At 54.7% G+C, this 19,088-nt stretch overlaps 1 protein-coding gene across 1 annotated transcript in view; it reads left to right on the top strand.

The window, feature by feature from the left end:
* ANKRD52 (ankyrin repeat domain 52) overlaps positions 1–19,088 on the top strand; it is a 66,255-nt gene that overhangs the window by 23,568 nt on the left and 23,599 nt on the right. The window contains exons 11-20 of the mRNA XM_085562928.1: positions 285–367; positions 2,170–2,287; positions 3,465–3,533; positions 4,352–4,492; positions 5,905–5,973; positions 7,314–7,425; positions 10,136–10,207; positions 11,718–11,846; positions 15,956–16,028; positions 17,901–17,988. Coding sequence (XP_085419054.1) covers positions 285–367; positions 2,170–2,287; positions 3,465–3,533; positions 4,352–4,492; positions 5,905–5,973; positions 7,314–7,425; positions 10,136–10,207; positions 11,718–11,846; positions 15,956–16,028; positions 17,901–17,988 — 954 coding nt within the window. The remainder of the gene's footprint in view (positions 1–284; positions 368–2,169; positions 2,288–3,464; positions 3,534–4,351; positions 4,493–5,904; positions 5,974–7,313; positions 7,426–10,135; positions 10,208–11,717; positions 11,847–15,955; positions 16,029–17,900; positions 17,989–19,088) is intronic.

The raw sequence follows: 19,088 nt of genomic DNA on the forward strand, positions 1-19,088 counted from the left end.
GGGTCCTGGAAGGGTTTCCAGAACATTCTGAGCTCCTGGAAGGGTCCTGGAAGGGTTTCCAGAACGTTCCAAGCTCCTGGAAGGGTCCTGGAAGAGTTCCCAAAGTGTTCTGAGAAGGTCCCAGAAGGGTTTCTAGAACATTCTGGGATCCTGCTGGGTCCTGGAAGGGTTTCCAGAACGTTCAGAGCTCCTGGAAGGGTTCCTGAGATGTTCTGAGAGGGTCCTGGAAGGGTTCCTCATCCCAAAGTTCCTCATCCCAAATTTCCTCCTCCCGAATTCCGCAGGCGCGGGGTCCAGGACATGTTTCCGCTGCACTTGGCCGTGCTCTTCGGCTTCTCCGACTGCTGCCGCAAGCTGCTCTCCTCAGGTGCGTGCTGCTTTTTTTGGGGTTAAAACCGGGCAAAAAAATGGAATTTTGGTTAAAATCCAGCAAGAAAATTGAATTTTGGTTAAAATCCGGCAAGAAAATTGAATTTTGGGTTGAAATTGGGCAAAAATATTGAATTTTTTTGGTTGAAATCGGGCAAAAATATTGATTTTTTGGGTTGAAACCAGGCAAAAATATTGAATTTTTTTGGGTTGAAATAGGGCAAAAATACTGGATTTTTAAATTGAATATAAGGTATGTAAACAGTAATATAAATATAAATGTCAATATATAATAGCATGACTATAATTATATAAATATAAGGTAAGTAAACAACCCTATAAATACGATATAAATACAAGTATATAATAGCATAATTATATTTATTAATATAAGGTATGTAAACAATAAAAAATATATAATACCATAAGTATAATTCTATAAATATAAGGTATGTAAATAGTAATATATATATAAAAAGCTGTAAATATAATAATCATGTAAATATATTAAATATAAGGTAATATATGATATAATGTAATGTAATATAATGTAATGTAGTGTAATGTAATGTAATGTAATATAATATAATGTAATGTAATATATAATATAATATAATATAATATAATATAATATAATATAATATAATATAATATAATATAATATAATATAATATAATATAATATATATAATATAATATAATATATAATCTAATAATATATAATATAATATAATAATATATAATAGCATAAATAGGTGGTATATAAATACATAAAGGTGTGTAAATAATCAATTATAGAATAATATAAACACAATAACCGGGTGGGTGTCAGCAGTGCAGACAGACCCCGAGCTGGTGTGCCCGGAACCCGGCGCTGTGCCCAGTGTCCCCAGTGTCCCCAGTGTCCCTTGTCCCTAATGTCCCCTCTGTCCTGTGTCCCCAGTGTCCCCTGTCCCCACTGTCCCTTGTCCCCTCTGTCCCTTGTCCCCAGCCGTGTCCCCACTGTCCCTTGTCCCCCCAGGACAGCTGTACAGCATCGTGTCCCCACTGTCCCTTGTCCCCAGCCGTGTCACCGCTGTCCCTTGTCCCCATCCGAGTCCCCACTGTCCCTTGTCCCTGGCCGTGTCCCCAGTGTCCCTTGTCCCCCCAGGACAGCTGTACAGCATCGTGTCCTCACTGTCCCTTGTCCCCTCTGTCCCACGTCACCGCTGTCCCTTGTCCCCCCAGGACAGCTGTACAGCATCGTGTCCCCACTGTCCCTTGTCCCCTCTGTCCCTTGTCCCTGGCCGTGTCCCCAGTGTCCCTTGTCCCCCCAGGACAGCTGTACAGCATCGTGTCCCCACTGTCCCTTGTCCCCTCTGTCCCTTGTCCCTGGCCGTGTCCCCAGTGTCCCTTGTCCCCCCAGGACAGCTGTACATCATCGTGTCCCCAGTGTCCCTTGTCCCCACTGTCCCTTGTCCCCTCTGTCCCGTGTCACCGCTGTCCCGTGTCCCCCCAGGACAGCTGTACAGCATCGTGTCCTCACTGTCCCTTGTCCCCACTGTCCCTTGTCCCCTCTGTCCCGTGTCACCGCTGTCCCGTGTCCCCCCAGGACAGCTGTACATCATTGTGTCCCCACTGCCCCTTGTCCCCGGCCGTGTCCCCACTGTCCCTTGTCCCCTCTGTCCCGTGTCACCGCTGTCCCTTGTCCCCCCAGGACAGCTGTACATCATTGTGTCCCCACTGCCCCTTGTCCCCGGCCGTGTCCCCACTGTCCCTTGTCCCCTCTGTCCCGTGTCACCGCTGTCCCTTGTCCCCCCAGGACAGCTGTACAGCATCGTGTCCTCGCTGAGCAACGAGCACGTGCTGAGCGCCGGCTTCGACATCAACACCCCCGACAGCCTGGGCAGGACCTGTCTGCACGCGGCCGCCTCTGGAGGGTGGGACATGGGGACATGGGGACAGCCTGGGGACATGGGGACAGCCTGGGGACATGGGGACATGGGGACATCATGGGGACATGGGGTACAGGGACACGGGGACAGCCCCGACAGCCTGGGCAGGACCTGTCTGCACGCGGCCGCCTCCGGAGGGTGGGACATGGGGACATGGGGACATGGGGGACATCATGGGGACATCATGGGGACATGGGGACATCATGGGGACATGGGGACATGGGGACATGGGGACATCATGGGGACATGGGGACATGGGGACATCATGGGGACATCATGGGGACATGGGGACATGGGGTACAGGGACATGGGGGCAGCCCCGACAGCCTGGGCAGGACCTGTCTGCACGCGGCCGCTTCTGGAGGGTGGGACATGGGGACATGGGGACATGGGGGACATCATGGGGACATCATGGGGACATGGGGACATCATGGGGACATGGGGACATGGGGACATGGGGACATCATGGGGACATGGGGACATGGGGACATCATGGGGACATCATGGGGACATGGGGACATGGGGTACAGGGACATGGGGGCAGCCCCGACAGCCTGGGCAGGACCTGTCTGCACGCGGCCGCTTCTGGAGGGTGGGACATGGGGACATGGGGACATGGGGACATCATGGGGACATCATGGGGACATGGGGACATCATGGGGACATGGGGACATGGGGTACAGGGACATGGGGTACAGGGACATGGGGACATGGGGACATCATGGGGACATGGGGACATCATGGGGACATGGGGACATGGGGACAGCTGGGGACATGGGGACATGGGGACATCATGGGGACATGGGGACATGGGGACAGCCTGGGGACATGGGGACATGGGGACATCATGGGGACATGGGGTACAGGGACATGGGGACAGCCCCGACAGCCTGGGCAGGACCTGTCTGCACGCGGCCACTTCTGGAGGGTGGGACATGGGGACACCTGGGGGGACCTGGGGACACGCTGGGGACATGGGGGCACTGTGGGGACTCTTTGGGTGGCATGGTGACACTTTGGGTGACATGGGGACACTTTAGATGGCATGGGGACATGAGGACACAAGGACACTCTGGTGGCAGTCCAGTGACACCCCGGTGACACTGGTGACACTGGTGACACCCCGGTGACACCGGTGCCACTCCGGCTGTCCCCGGCGCAGGAACGTCGAGTGTCTGAACCTGCTGCTGAGCAGTGGCGCCGACCTCAGGAGGAAGGACAAGTTCGGGAGGTGAGCACCGGCGGCCGGGCCAGCGTGGGGACAGCCCGGTGTCCCCAACCCCGGCCAGTGTGGGGACAGCCCGGGGACAGCCCGGGGACAGCCCAGGGACAGCCCGGGGACAGCCCAGTGTCCCCAACCCAGTGTCCCCAACCCCGGCCAGCACGGGGACAGTGCAGGGACCGCCCGGTGTCCCCAACCCCATGTCCCCAACCCCGTGTCCCCAACCCCATGTCCCCAACCCCGGCCAGCGCAGGGACAGCCTGGGGACAGCCCGGTGTCCCCAACCCCGTGTCCCCAACCCCGTGTCCCCAGCCCAGTGTCCCCCAGCCCTGGGCCACCAACCACCCCATGGGTCCTGCAAGGGTTCCAAAAAGGGTCCTGGAAGGGTTCTTGGAGTGTCCTGGGCTCCTGCAGGTCCTGGAAGGGTTGTGGGTCCCTCCTGGGCTCCTGCAGGTCCTGGAAGGTTCCTAGGGTGTGTCCTGGGCTCCCACAGGTCCTGGAAGGGCTGTGGGTCCCTCCTGGGTTCCAGCAGGTCCTGGAAGGGCTGTGGGTCCCTCCGGGGCTCCCGCAGGTCCTGGAAGGTTCCTAGGGTGTCCTGTGGGTCCTGGAAGAGCTGTGGGTCCCTCCGGGGCTCCCGCAGGTCCTGGAAGGGTTGTGGGTTCTGGGTCCCTCTGGGGCTCCCGCAGGTCCTGGAAGGTTCCTAGGGTGTGCTGCGGGTCCTGGAAGGGCTGTGGGTCCCTCCTGGGTTCCAGCAGGTCCTGGAAGGGCTGTGGGTCCCTCCGGTCCCTCCGGGGCCGCGCTGAGCCCGTGTCCCCCGGTGTCCCCAGGACCCCCCTGCACTACGCGGCGGCCAACGGCAGCTACCGCTGCGCCGTGACGCTGGTGACGGCCGGCGCCGCCGTCAACGAGCCCGACGGGCGCGGCTGCGGCGCCCTGCACTACGCGGCCGCCTCCGACACCTACCGCAGGTGGGCACCGCGGGCACCGCGGGCACCGCGGGTATCGGGGCAGTGAGGGTAGTGAGGGCACCGAGGGCACTGCCGGCACCGCGGGCACCGCGGGCACCGGGGGTATCGGGGCAGCGAGGGTAGTGAGGGCACCGAGGGCACTGAGGGCACTGCCGGCATCGCGGGCACCAAGGGCACCGAGGGCACAAAGGACACCAAGGGTGCCAATGGCGCCAATGGCACCGAGGGCACTGCCAGCATCACGGGCACTGAGGGCACCAAGGGCACAACGGGCGCCAAGGGCAGCGAGGGCACTGCGGGCATTGCCGGCATCGTGGGCACCAGCAACGGCACCGTGTGTACCGCGGGCACTGCAGGCACCGCAGGCATCGAGGGCGCCAAGTGCACCGTGGGCAGTGAGGGCACCAAGGGCACCGAGGGCACCAAGGGCACCGAGGGCATCAAGTGCACCAAGGGCAGCGAGGGCACTGAGGGCACTACGGGCACCGAGGGCACCAAGGGCACTGCCAGCATCGCGGGCACTGAGGGCACTGAGGGCACCGAGGGCACTGAGGGCATCAAGTGCACCAAGGGCAGTGAGGGCACTGAGGGCATCGCGGGCACTGAGGGCACCGAGGGCACTGCGGGCACTGCCGGCATCGCGGGCACTGAGGGCACCAAGTGCACCGAGGGCAGCAAGGGCACCAAGGGCACCAAGGGCACCAAGGGCACCGTGGGCATCAAGTGCACCAAGGGCAGCGAGGGCACTGAGGGCACTGAGGGCACCGAGGGCACTGAGGGCATCAAGTGCACCAAGGGCAGCGAGGGCACTGAGGGCATCGCGGGCACTGAGGGCACCGAGGGCACTGCCAGCATCGCGGGCACTGAGGGCACCGAGGGCACTGCGGGCACTGCCGGCATCGCGGGCACTGAGGGCACCAAGTGCATCGCGGGCACTGAGGGCACCGAGGGCACCGTGGGCATCAAGTGCACCAAGGGCAGCGAGGGCACTGAGGGCACCGAGGGCACTGAGGGCACCGAGGGCACTGCGGGCCCTGGCAATGGCACTGTGGGCACTGGCCTGACGTGGCACTGGAGAGACACCCTGGGCATTGTCACCAGGCCAAGATGGCACTGGTGGCACTGGGGGTGGCGCACTGGGCATTGTCCCAACCCAAGGTGGCATTAATGGCACTGGGGGTGGCACCTGGAGCAGTGTCACTGGGTGGCACTGGGGCTAGCACCCTGGGCAGTGTCACCAGGCCAAGATGGCTCTGGTGGCACTGGGGGTGTCCCCGGGCAGTGTCACTGTCCTGTGGTGGCACCGGGGGTGGCACTGGGGGTGTCCCCGGGCAGTGTCACTGTCCAGCGGTGGCACCGGGGGTGGCACCGGGGGTGGCACCGGGCACTCACCCACCCCGGTGGCCTTGCAGGGCCGAGGTTCCCTGCGGGGGCAGCGAGGAGGAGCCCCTGAAGGAGTCCAGGCTGAAGGAGGCGTTCTTGTGAGTACTGGGAGGAACTGGGAGGGACTGGGAATGGACTGGGAGGGACTGGGATGGACTGGGAGGGACTGGGAATGGACTGGGAGGGAACTGGGAGGAACTGGGATGGACTGGGAGGAACTGGGAATGGACTGGGAGGGACTGGGAGTGACTGGGAGGGACTGGGAATGGACTGGGAGGGACTGGGAGGGACTGGGATGGACTGGGAGGAACTGGGAATGGACTGGGAGGGACTGGGAGTGACTGGGAGGGACTGGGAATGGACTGGGAGGGACTGGGAGGGACTGGGAATGGACTGGGAGGGACTGGGATGGACTGGGAGGGGATTGGGAGGGACTGGGAGTGACTGGGAGGGACTGGGAGCGACTGGGAGGGACTGGGAATGGACTGGGAGGGGACTGGGAGTGACTGGGAGGGACTGGGAATGGACTGGGAGGGACTGGGAGGAACTGGGAATGGACTGGGAGGGACTGGGAATGGACTGGGAGGGGACTGGGAGGGACTGGGAGGGACTGGGAGCGACTGGGAGGGACTGGGAGGAACTGGGAATGGACTGGGAATGGACTGGGAGGGGCTGGGAGGGACTGGGATGGACTGGGAGGGACTGGGAGGGAACTGGGAATGGACTGGGAGGGAACTGGGATGGACTGGGAGGGACTGGGAGGGACTGGGAATGGACTGGGAGGGAACTGGGATGGACTGGGAGGGACTGGGAGGGACTGGGAGGGACTGGGAATGGACTGGGAGGGAACTGGGATGGACTGGGACTGACTGGGAGGGACTGGGAGGGACTGGGAATGGACTGGGAGGGACTGGGAATGGACTGGGAATTCAATAGGAATTTACTGGGAATGGACTGGGAATTCCATGGAAATGAAACTTGGAATTCCATGGGAATGGACTGGGAATGAAACTGGGAATAGACTGGGAATGGATGGGAACGGACTGGGATTTAACTGGGAATGGACTGGGATTTAACTGGGAATGGACTGGGATTTAACTGGGAATGGATTGGGAATTACTGGGAATGGACTAGGATTTAACTGGGAATGGACTGGAATTTTGTGGTAATTTAATGGGAATTTGCTACATTTCACCGGGAATTTGCTGGGAGTTTCCTGGGAATATTGCTGGGAATCCGACAGCAACTTTGTTGGGAATTTTCCCGGGAATTCCCTGGGAATCCGCTGGGAATTCCTCCCTGCAGATCCTCAGGGAGAGGAGCCAGGCGCTGTCGCTCCGGCCCAAAGCCGCTGTGGGGTTTTGGGGTTTTCCCTACGGATTTTCCAAGCTTTTCCTGCCTTTATTTTTTTTTTTTTTGGGATTTTTCCCGACGGCAGCTGTTTGGAATTCCTGCTGGACAACGGCGCCGACCCCTCGCTGCGGGACCGGCAGGGCTACACGGCCGTGCACTACGCCGCCGCCTACGGCAACCGGCAGAACCTGGAGCTGGTGAGGGAATGGTCTGGGAAAGGGAATGGTCTGGGAAATGGGAATGGTCTGGGAAATGGGAATGGTCCGGGAAATGGGAATGGTCTGGGAAATGGAATGGTCTGGGAAATGGGAATGGTCTGGGAAATGGGAATGGTCTGGGAAATGGAATGGTCTGGGAAATGGGAATGGTCTGGGAAATGGGAATGGTCTGGGAAATGGAATGGTCTGGGAAATGGGGAATGGTCTGGGAAATGGAATGGTCTGGGAAAAGGGAATGGTTTGGGAAAAGGGAATGGTCTGGGAAATGGGAATGGTCTGGGAAATGGGAATGGTTTGGGAAATGGGAATGGTCTGGGAAATGGGAATGGTTTGGGAAATGGGAATGGTCTGGGAAATGGGAATGGTCTGGGAAATGGGGAATGGTCTGGGAAAAGGGAATGGTCTGGGAAATGGGAATGGTCTGGGAAATGAGGGGGAATGGTCTGGGAAAAGGGAATGGTCTGGGAAAGGGAATGGTTTGGGAAAAGGGAATGGTCTGGGAAATGGGAATGGTCTGGGAAATGAGGGGGAATGGTCTGGGAAATGGGAATGGTCTGGGAAATGGGAATGGTCTGGGAAATGGGAATGGTCTGGAAAAGGGAATGGTTTGGGAAATGGGAATGGTTTGGGAAAGGGGAATGGTTTGGAAAAGGGAATGGTCTGGGAAATGGGAATGGTCTGGGAAAGGGAATGGTCTGGGAAAAGGGAAATGGTATGGGAAATGGGAATGGTTTGGGAAATGGGAATGGTTTGGGAAAAGGGAATGGTCTGGGAAATGAGGGGAATGGTCTGGGAAATGGGGAATGGTCTGGGAAATGGGAATGGTCTGGGAAAGGGAATGGTCTGGGAAAAGGGAATGGTCTGGGAAAGGGAATGGTTTGGGAAATGGGAATGGTTTGGGAAATGGGAATGGTTTGGGAAATGGAATGGTCTGGGAAAGGGAATGGTCTGGGAAAGGGGAATGGTCTGGGAAATGGGAATGGTCTGGGAAATGAGAGGAAATTATCCGGGAAAAGGGGAATGGTCTGGGAAATGGGGAATGGTCTGGAAAAGGGAATGGTCTGGGAAATGGTCTGGGAAATGGGAATGGTCTGGGAAATGGGAATGGTTTGGGAAATGGGAATGGTCTGGGAAATGGGAATGGTCTGGGAAATGAGGGGAAATTATCCAGGAAATGAGGGGAATGGTCTGGGAAAAGGGAATGGTCTGGGAAAGGGGAATGGTTTGGGAAATGGGAATGGTCTGGGAAATGGGAATGGTCTGGGAAATGGGGGGAGATTATCTGGGAAATGAGGGGAAATGAGGGGAAATTATCTGGGAGAAGGGCGGAGATTATCCGGGGAAAGGGGGAATTATCCAGGAAAAGGGGGGAAATCATCCGGGGAAAGGGGGGAATGATCCAGGAAAAGGGGGGAATGATCCAGGAAAAAGGAAATGGTCCGGGAAAGGGGGAATTATCTGGGAAAAGGGGGGAGATTATCCGGGAAAAGGGGGAATGATCCGGGGAAAGTGGGGAATGGTCCGGGAAAAGGGAAATGGTCCGGGAAAAAGGGGGAAATTATCTGGGAAAGGGGGAATGGTCTGGGAAAAGGGGAATGGTCTGGGAAAGGGGCGAATTATCTGGGAAAAGGGGGGAAATTATCGGGGAAAAAGGGGGAAATCACTCGGGAAATGAGGAGAAATTATCCAGGAAAAGGGGCGAGATTATCTGGGGAATGAGGGGAAATTATCTGGGAAAAGTGGGGAAATTTTGGGGGTTTTTGGGAGTTTTGGGGTTGGGATTTTTCCCCCCTGCAGCTCGGGATCTGTTCAGGATTTGGGGTTTTTGGGGGTTTTGGGGATTTTGGGGATTTTGGGGTTTTTTAGGGTTTTTGGGGGTTTTGGGGATTTTGGGGTTGGGATTTTTCCCCCCTGCAGCTCGGGATCTGTTCAGGATTTGGGGTTTTTGGGGTTTTTGGGGGTTTTGGGGATTTTGGGGTTAGGATTTTTTCCCCCCTGCAGCTTTGGGATCCGTTCAGGATTTGGGGTTTTGGGGTTTTTGGGGATTTGGGGGATTTTGGGGTTTTTTAGGGTTTTTGGGGAGTTTTGGGGATTTTGGGGTTGGGATTTTTCCTCCCTGCAGCTCGGGATCCGTTCAGGATTTGGGGTTTTTGTGGTTTGGGGGATTTTTAGGGTGGGGATTTTTCCCCCCTGCATCCTGGGATCTGTTCAGGATTTGGGGTTTTTGGGGTTTTTGGATTTTTTTGGGGATTTTGGGGTTGGGATTTTTCCCCCCTACAGCTTTGGGATCCGTTCAGGATTTGGGTTTTTGGGGATTTTTAGGGTGGGGATTTTGGGGTTTTTGGGGATCCGTTCAGGATTTGGGTTTTTGGGGGTTTTGGGGATTTTTAGGCTGGGGATTTTGGGGTTTTTGGGCGTTTTGGGGATCCGTTCAGGATTTGGGGTTTTGGGGGTTTTGGGGATTTTTAGGGTGGGGATTTTGGGGTTTTTGGGGGTTTTGGGGATCCGTTCAGGATTTGGGTTTTTGGGGGTTTTGGGGATTTTTAGGGTGGGGATTTTGGGGTTTTTGGGGGTTTTGGGGATCCGTTCAGGATTTGGGTTTTTGGGGGTTTTGGGGATTTTTAGGCTGGGGATTTTGGGGATTTTGGGGGTTTTGGGGATCCGTTCAGGATTTGGGGTTTTCCTGCAGCTCCTGGAAATGTCCTTTAACTGCCTGGAGGACGTGGAAAGCTCCGTTCCCGTCAGCCCCTTGCACTTAGCTGTGAGCACCCGCGGGTCCTGGCAGGGCACCGGGAGGGCCCTGGGTCCTGGCAGGGTGCTGGGAGGGTCCTGGGTCCTGGAAGGGTCCCTGAGGGTCCTGGGAGGGTCCTGGGAGGGTCCTGGGTCCTGGCAGGGTGCTGGGAGGGTCCTGGGTCCTGGAAGGGTCCCTGAGGGTCCTGGGAGGGTCCTGGAAGGGTCCTGGGAGGGTCCTGGGAGGGTTCCTGAGGGTCCTGGAAGGGCTCCTGGGGGTCCTGGGAGGGTCCTGGGAGGGTTCTGGGTCCTGGGAGGGTTCCTGGGGGTCCTGGGAGGGTTCTGGGTCCTGGAAGGGCTCCTGAGGGTCTTGGAAGGGTCCTGGAATAGATCCTGAGGGTTCTGGGAGGGTCCTGAGAGAGTTCCTGAGGGTCCTGGAAGGGAGCTGGAAGGGTTCTGGGGGTGTCCTGGGTCCTGGAAGGGTTCCTGGGGGTCCTGGGAGGGTTTCCAAGATGTTCTGGGGGTGTCCTGGGTCCTGGAAGGGTTCCTGAGGGTCCTGGGAGGGTCCTGGAAGGGTTCTGGGCGTGGTCTTGGTCCTGGCAGGATCCTGGGAAGGGTCCTTGGGGTGCTCTGGGTCCTGGAAGGGTTCTGTGGGAGACATTTCTGGTGGGGACATTTCTGGGTGCTTAGGGGGTCCTTTGGGAGACACTTCTGGGTTCATGGGTGACACTTTGGGGTACCTGGGTGACACTTTGGGTACCTGCGGGACATTTTGGGAACTTGGGTGACATTTCTGCTTACCTGGGTGACATTTCTGGTTACCTGAGGGACACTTTGGGTGCCTGGGGACACTGTGGGTGCCCGGTGACACTGTGGGTGCCCGGGGACACTGTGGGTGCCTGAAGGACACTTTGGCCGCCCGGGTGACACTTTGGGTGCTCGGGTGACACTGTGGGTGCCCGGTGACACTTTGGGTGCCCGGGGACACTGGGTGCCTGAGGGATACTGTGGGTGCCCGGGTGACACTGTGGGTGCCCGGGTGACACTTTGGCCACCTGGGTGACACTGTGGGTGCCCGGGGACACTGGGTGCCCGGGTGACACTTTGGCTGCCTGGGGGACACTGTGGGTGCCTGAAGGACACTGTGGGTGCCCGGGTGACACTTTGGCTGCCTGAAGGACACTGTGGGTGCCCGGGTGACACTTTGGGTGCCCGGGGACACTGTGGGTGCCTGAGGGATACTGTGGGTGCCCGGGTGACACTTTGGCCGCCCGGGTGACACTGTGGGTACCTGGGTGACACTGTGGGTACCTGGGTGACACTGTGGGTGCCTGGGGACACTGGGTGCTCGGGTGACACTTTGGGTGCCCGGGTGACACTGGGTGCTCGGGTGACACTTTGGGTGCCCGGGGTGAGACTGGGTGCCTGGGGACACTGGGTGCCCGGGGACTCTGGGTGCCCGGGGACACTTTGGCCACCCGGGTGACTCTGGCCGCCCGGGTGACACTGGGTGCCCCGCCGTGCCACCCGGCTGCCCGCAGGCCTACCACGGTCACTGTGACGCGCTGCGGGCGCTGGCCGAGACGCTGGTGAACCTGGACGTGCGCGACGGCGCCGGCCGCACCGCGCTCTACCTGGCCACCGAGCGCGGCGCCAGCGCCTGCGTGCAGGTGCGGGCAAGGGGGTCCCAAAATGGGGGGCAAAAATGGGGGGCAAAAATGGGGGGGCAAAAATGGGGGGACAAAAATGGGGCCAAAAATGGGGCCAAAAATGGGGGTCCCAAAATGGGGGTCCCCAAAAATGGGGGGGGCAAAAATGGGGTCACCAAAAATGGGGGTCACCAAAAATGGGGGGGCCAAAAATGGGGGGGGCAAAAATGGGGGGGACCAAAAATGGGAGTCACCAAAATGGGGGTCACCAAAAATGGGGGGGGCCAAAAATGGGGGGGGCAAAAATGGGGGTCACCAAAATGGGGGTCCCCAAAAATGGGGGGGGCAAAAATGGGGGGGCCAAAAATGGGGGTCCCAAAATGGGGGTCCCCAAAAATGGGGGGGGCAAAAATGGGGGGACAAAAATGGGGGGGACCAAAAATGGGGGGGCCAAAAATGGGGCCAAAAATGGGGCCAAAAATGGGGGTCCCAAAATGGGGGTCCCCAAAAATGGGGGGGGCAAAAATGGGGTCACCAAAAATGGGGGTCACCAAAAATGGGGGGGCCAAAAATGGGGGGGGCAAAAATGGGGGGGACCAAAAATGGGAGTCACCAAAATGGGGGTCACCAAAAATGGGGGGGGCCAAAAATGGGGGGGGCAAAAATGGGGGTCACCAAAATGGGGGTCCCCAAAAATGGGGGGGGCAAAAATGGGGGGGCCAAAAATGGGGGTCCCAAAATGGGGGTCCCCAAAAATGGGGGGGGCAAAAATGGGGGGGACCAAAAATGGGGGGGACCAAAAATGGGGGGGCCAAAAATGGGGTCACCAAAAATGGGGGGGGGCAAAAATGGGGGGGGGCAAAAATGGGGGGGACCAAAAATGGGGGGGGCAAAAATGGGGGTCACCAAAATGGGGGTCCCCAAAAATGGGGGGGGCAAAAATGGGGGGGCCAAAAATGGGGGGGACCAAAAATGGGGGTCACCAAAATGGGGGTCACCAAAAATGGGGGGGGCCAAAAATGGGGTCACCAAAAATGGGGATCCCTAAAAGTGGGGGGTCCCTAAAATGGGGGTCCCAAAAAATGGGGGTCCCTAAAAATGGGGGGTCCCAATAATGGGGGTCCCAAAAATGGGGGTCCCAAAAAGGAGGGTCCCAAAAATGGGGGTCCCTAAAAATGGGGGGTCACCAAAATCGGGGGTCCCCAAAATCGGGGGTACTCAAAAATGAGGGTCCCCAAAAACGGGGATCCTCAGAAACAGGGGTCCCCAAAAATGGGGGTACTCAAAAAGGGGGGGTCCCAAAAACGGGGGGTCCCAAAAACGGGCCAGCCCTGGGGGTGTTGAAAAAAAAGAATGGAAAGCAATCATTATTTAAAACAATCATTGTTTAAAACAATCATTATTTAAAACAATCATTGTTTAAAACAATCATTATTTAAAAGAATAATTACTTAAAACAATCATTATTTAAAACAATCATTATTCAAACTATCATTATTTAAAACAATCATTATTTAAAAGAATAATTACTTAAAACAATCATTATTTAAACAATAATTATTTAAACAATCATTATTTAAACAATCATTATTAAACAATCATTATTTAAAACAATAATTATTTAAAACAATCATTATTTAAACACATTATTTAACAATCATTATTTAAAACAATCATTATTTAAACAATCATTATTTAAAATAATCCTTATTTAAAACAATCTTTATTTAAAACAATCATTTATTTACATGAACTCCAGTAGAAATTAGAAATGCACAAACACATCAGAAGGCTGAAAAAGTTTTATGAGAGCTTTAAAACTTTCAAAAGAAGTATAAAAGAAAATGTAACATTTTTAAAAATCAAGGCAGCAGGAGCCTCCCTGAAATGGAAAAATGTAAATTTTTATAAATTTGAAATGTAAGGGGGGCTCTCAGGTAAAATATGGGAGCAGGAATAACAGTTCTTTATTAGGGAAGAGAATAAAAAGATAAAAGAAAAATATGCTGTGACCAAACAACAATGACAGGGTCAGAGTAAAACCTGACACCCTGTATATAATAATAATAATATTAAGAATAAGAATATAAGAATAAGAATATAAGAATAAGGATAAGGATAAGAATAAGAATATAATAATAAGAGTATATGAATAAGAATATAAGAATAAGAATAAAAATATAAGAGTAAGAATAAGAATAAGAATATAAGAATAAGGATAAGAATAAGAAAATAAGAATAAGAATAGAATAAGAATAAGAATAAGAATAAGAATAAGAATAAGAATAAGAATAAGAATAAATCATCCGGTGAATCAGGGGACATTGTCCAGGAAATGAGGGGAAATTATCCAGAAAAGGGGAAAAAAGAATCCAGAAAAAGAAGGGAAATGATCCAGGAAAAGGGAGGAAATAATCCAGGATATGAGGGGTGAGGATCACAGAATTGGAAAAAACTAAAATTTTTAGGGTTGAGGATCACAGGCTTGGAAAAAATTGTGCATTTTCGAGGGGTGAGGATCACAGAATTGGGAAAAACTGTAAAATTTTGAGGGTGAAGGTCACACAATTGGGAAAAACTGTAAAATTTCGAGGGGTGAGGATTAGAGAATCTGAATAAATCGTAAAATTTTGAGGGGTGAGGATCACAGGTGTGGAATAAATGGTGTATTTTGGAAGGATGAGGATCACAGGTGTGGGATAAATGGTGTATTTTGGAGGGATGAGGATTAGAGGCTCTGAATAAATTGTGTATTTTCAAGGGGTGAGGATCACAGGTGTGGGATAAATGGTGTATTTTCAAGGGGTGAGGATCACAGGTGTGGGATAAATTGTGTATTTTGGAAGGATGAGGATCACAGGTGTGGGATAGATGGCGCATTTTGGAGGGGTGAGGATCACAGGTGTGGGATAGATGGTGCATTTTGGAGGGGTGAGGATCACAGGTGTGGGATAGGTGGTGTATTTTCAAGGGATGAGGATCACAGGTGTGGGATAAATGGTGTATTTTCAAGGGATGAGGATCACAGGTGTGGGATAAATGGTGTATTTTGGAGGGATGAGGATCACAGGTGTGGGATAAATGGTGTATTTTCAAGGGATGAGGATCACAGGTGTGGGATAAATGGTGTATTTTCAAGGGATGAGGATCACAGGTGTGGGATAAATGGTGTATTTTGGAGGGATGAGGATCACAGGTGTGGGATAGGTGGTGTATTTTCAAGGGATGAGGATCACAGGTGTGGGATAAGTGGTGTATTTTCAAGGGATGAGGATCACAGGTGTGGGATAAATGGTGTATTTTGGAGGGATGAGGATCACAGGTGTGGGATAAATGGTGTATTTTGGAAGGATGAGGATCACAGGTGTGGGATAAATGGTGTATTTTCAAGGGATGAGGATCACAGGTGTGGGATAGATGGTGTATTTTCAAGGGATGAGGATGACAGGTGTGGGATAAATGGTGCATTTTGGAAGGATGAGGATCACAGGTGTGGGATAGATGGTGTATTTTCAAGGGATGAGGATCACAGGTGTGGGATAGATGGTGCATTTTGGAAGGATGAGGATCACAGGTGTGGGATAGATGGTGCATTTTGGAAGGATGAGGATCACAGGTGTGGGATAGATGGTGCATTTTGGAGGGGTGAGGATCACAGGTGTGGGATAAATGGTGTATTTTGGAAGGATGAGGATCACAGGTGTGGGATAAATGGTGTATTTTCAAGGGATGAGGATCACAGGTGTGGGATAGATGGTGCATTTTGGAAGGATGAGGATCACAGGTGTTGGATAAATGGTGTATTTTCAAGGGATGAGGATCACAGGTGTGGGATAGATGGTGCATTTTGGAAGGATGAGGATCACAGGTGTTGGATAAATGGTGTATTTTCAAGGGATGAGGATCACAGGTGTGGGATAAATGGTGTATTTTCAAGGGATGAGGATCACAGGTGTGGGATAGATGGTGTATTTTGGAAGGATGAGGATCACAGGTGTGGGATAAATGGTGTATTTTGGAAGGATGAGGATCACAGGTGTGGGATAAGTGGTGCATTTTGGAGGGAATTCCAGGACCCATGGGTGCTGGGGGGAGGCAGAGCAGCGCGCTCAGTCCAGGTTCCCCGGCAGGTGCTCACCAGCCACGGCGCCTCGGCCCTGGTCAAGGAGAGGAAGAGGAAGTGGACACCGCTCCACGCTGCAGGTGGGACACGGGGGGGACAGGTGGGACAGGTGGGACACGGGGGGGACAGGGCTGGGACAGGGCTGGGACAGAGGTGGGACAGGTGGGACACGGGTGGGACAGGGCTGGGACAGAGGTGGGACAGGTGGGACAGGGCTGGGACAGGGCTCGGACAGGTGGGACAGGTGGGACACAGGTGGGACAGGTGGGACAGGTGGGACAGGTGGGACACGGGTGGGACAGGTGGGACAGGTGGGACAGGTGGGACACGGGTGGGACAGGTGGGACGGGTGGGACATGGGGTGGGACAGGTGGGACACGGGGTGGGACAGGTGGGACAGGTGGGACACGGGTGGGACAGGTGGGACACGGGGTGGGACAGGTGGGACAGGTGGGACAGGTGGGACAGGTGGGACAGGGCTGGGACAGGGCTGGGACAGGTGGGACGGGTGGGACAGGTGGGACACGGGTGGGACAGGTGGGACGGGTGGGACAGGTGGGACAGGTGGGACAGGTGGGACAGGTGGGACACGGGTGGGACAGGTGGGACGGGTGGGACACGGGTGGGACGGGTGGGACGGGTGGGACACGTGGGACAGGTGGGACGGCTGGGACAGGGCTGGGACAGGGCTGGGACAGGTGGGACAGGTGGGACAGGTGGGACAGGTGGGACAGGTGGGACACGGGTGGGACAGGTGGGACGGGTGGGACACGGGTGGGACGGGTGGGACACGTGGGACAGGTGGGACGGCTGGGACAGGGCTGGGACAGGGCTGGGACAGGTGGGACAGGTGGGACAGGGCTGGGACAGGTGGGACAGGTGGGACACGGGTGGGACAGGGCTGGGACAGGTGGGACAGGTGGGACAGGGCTGGGACAGGTGGGACAGGTGGGACAGGTGGGACACGGGTGGGACAGGTGGGACAGGTGGGACAGGGCCCTGCAGAGCCCAGCCCGGATGAGCCTCCTCCGTGGGGTTGGGGGTTTCTGGCTTCTCGTGGTTTTATTCTTCTCCCTCTTCCTCCATCCCCCTTCTGCTCTTCTCTTTTCTTTGTCCCTTTGCCTCATCCCTCTTTTCTTCATGCCCGTTTTCCTCATCCCTCTTTTCTTGTCCACATTTTTCCTCATCCCTTTTTCCTCATCCCTCTTTTCCTCATCCCTTTTCCTCCTCCCATTTTTCCTCCTCTCATTTTTCCTCCTCTCATTTTTCCTCCTCCCTCTTTTTCTCTTCCCATTTTTCCTGCTCCCATTCTTCTTCCTCCCATTTCTCCTCCCATTTTCCTCTTCCCATTTTCCTCCTCTCATTTTTCCTCCCATTTTTCCTCCTCTCATTTTTCCTCCTCCCATTTTCCTGCTCCCATTTTTCTCCTCCCATTTTTCCTCCCATTTTTCCTCCTTTCATTTGTTCTCCACCCATTTTTCCTCCTCCCATTTTATTTTCCTCCTCCCATTTTTCCTCCCATTTTCCTGCTCCCATTTTCCTCCTCCCATTTTTCCTCCCATTTTCCTCTTCCCATTTTTCCTCCCATTGTTCCTCCTCCCATTTTTCCTCCCATTTTCCTCCTCCCATTTTTCCTCCCATTGTTCCTGCTCCCATTTTCCTCCCATTTTCCTCCTCCCATTTTCCTGCTCCCATTTTTCCTCCCATTTTCCTGCTCCCATTTTTCCTCCCATTTTCCTCCTCCCATTTTTCCTCCCATTGTTCCTGCTCCCATTTTTCCTCCCATTTTCCTCCTCCCATTTTTCCTGCTCCCATTTTTCCTCCCATTTTCCTCCTCCCATTTTCCTCCTCCCATTTTTCCTCCCATTGTTCCTCCTCCCATTTTTCCTCCCATTTTTCCTCCCGTTCTTCCTGCTCCCATTTTCCTGCTCCCTTTCCCGTCCTGTGCCCAGCTGCCAACGGGAACACGGATTCCCTGCACCTCCTGATCGACAGCGGCGAGCGGGCGGACATCACCGACGTCACGGACATCCACGGCCAGTGAGTGCCCAGCTTTGGCCACCAAAGCCACCCTGGCGCCTGGCAGGGGAGGGAAACCTGCTGGAAGGTCCCAGCTCGAGATCAGGACCAGGAGAGCTCCCCCACCGAACTCCAGCCCAGGCAGAACGGGCTGGAATTTGGGATATTCGTTGAGTTAATTGGGTTAATTAGTGCTAAAATCACGGGGGGATAACGAGAGGGAAAATGCTTCCAAAGGAGCTTCTCCTGAGCCTTCCCAGCCCTGCTCCTTCCCGAGGGTGCAGGGACATGGGAATGGTGCTCCGTTCATCCCTCGTCCTCGGGAACCTTCCATGTTTTCTGCTTAAATATCTTATCCCAGAGGTGCCACCACCATTCCTGTGTCCTTCACCACCGTTCCCATTGTCCCTCTCCACCATTCCTGATTGTCCCTCACCATTCCCAACTGGCCTCAGCACCACTCCTGATTGTCCCTCTCCACCATTCCTGATTGTCCCTCACCATTCCCAACTGGCCTCAGCACCACTCCTGATTGTCCCTCTCCACCATTCCTGATTGTCCCTCACCATTCCCAACTGGCCTCAGCACCATTCCTGATTGTCCCTCACCATTCCTGATTGTCCCTCACCATTCCCAATTGGCCTCAGCACCATTCCTGATTGTCCCTCTCCACCATTCCTGATTGTCCCTCACCATTCCCAACTGGCCTCAGCACCATTCCTGATTGTCCCTCACCATTCCTGATTGTCCCTCACCATTCCCAACTGGCCTCAGCACATTCCTGATTGTCCCTCTCCACCATTCCTGATTGTCCCTCACCATTCCCAACTGGCCTCAGCACCACTCCTGATTGTCCCTCTCCACCATTCCTGATTGTCCCTCACCATTCCCAATTGGCCTCAGCACCATTCCTGATTGTCCCTCTCCACCATTCCTGATTGTCCCTCACCATTCCTGTGTCCTTCACCACCATTCCCAATTGTCCCTCTCCACCATTCCTGTGTCCCTCTCCACCATTCCTGATTGTCCCTCACCATTCCTGTGTCCTTCACCACCATTCCCAATTGTCCCTCACCACCATTCCCAGTTGTCCCTCACCATTCCTGATTGTCCCTCACCAC

Source organism: Lonchura striata, chromosome 29 (assembly GCF_050655825.1).
Source record: "Lonchura striata isolate lonStrDom1 chromosome 29, ASM5065582v1, whole genome shotgun sequence".
Taxonomy (NCBI): domain Eukaryota; kingdom Metazoa; phylum Chordata; class Aves; order Passeriformes; family Estrildidae; genus Lonchura; species Lonchura striata.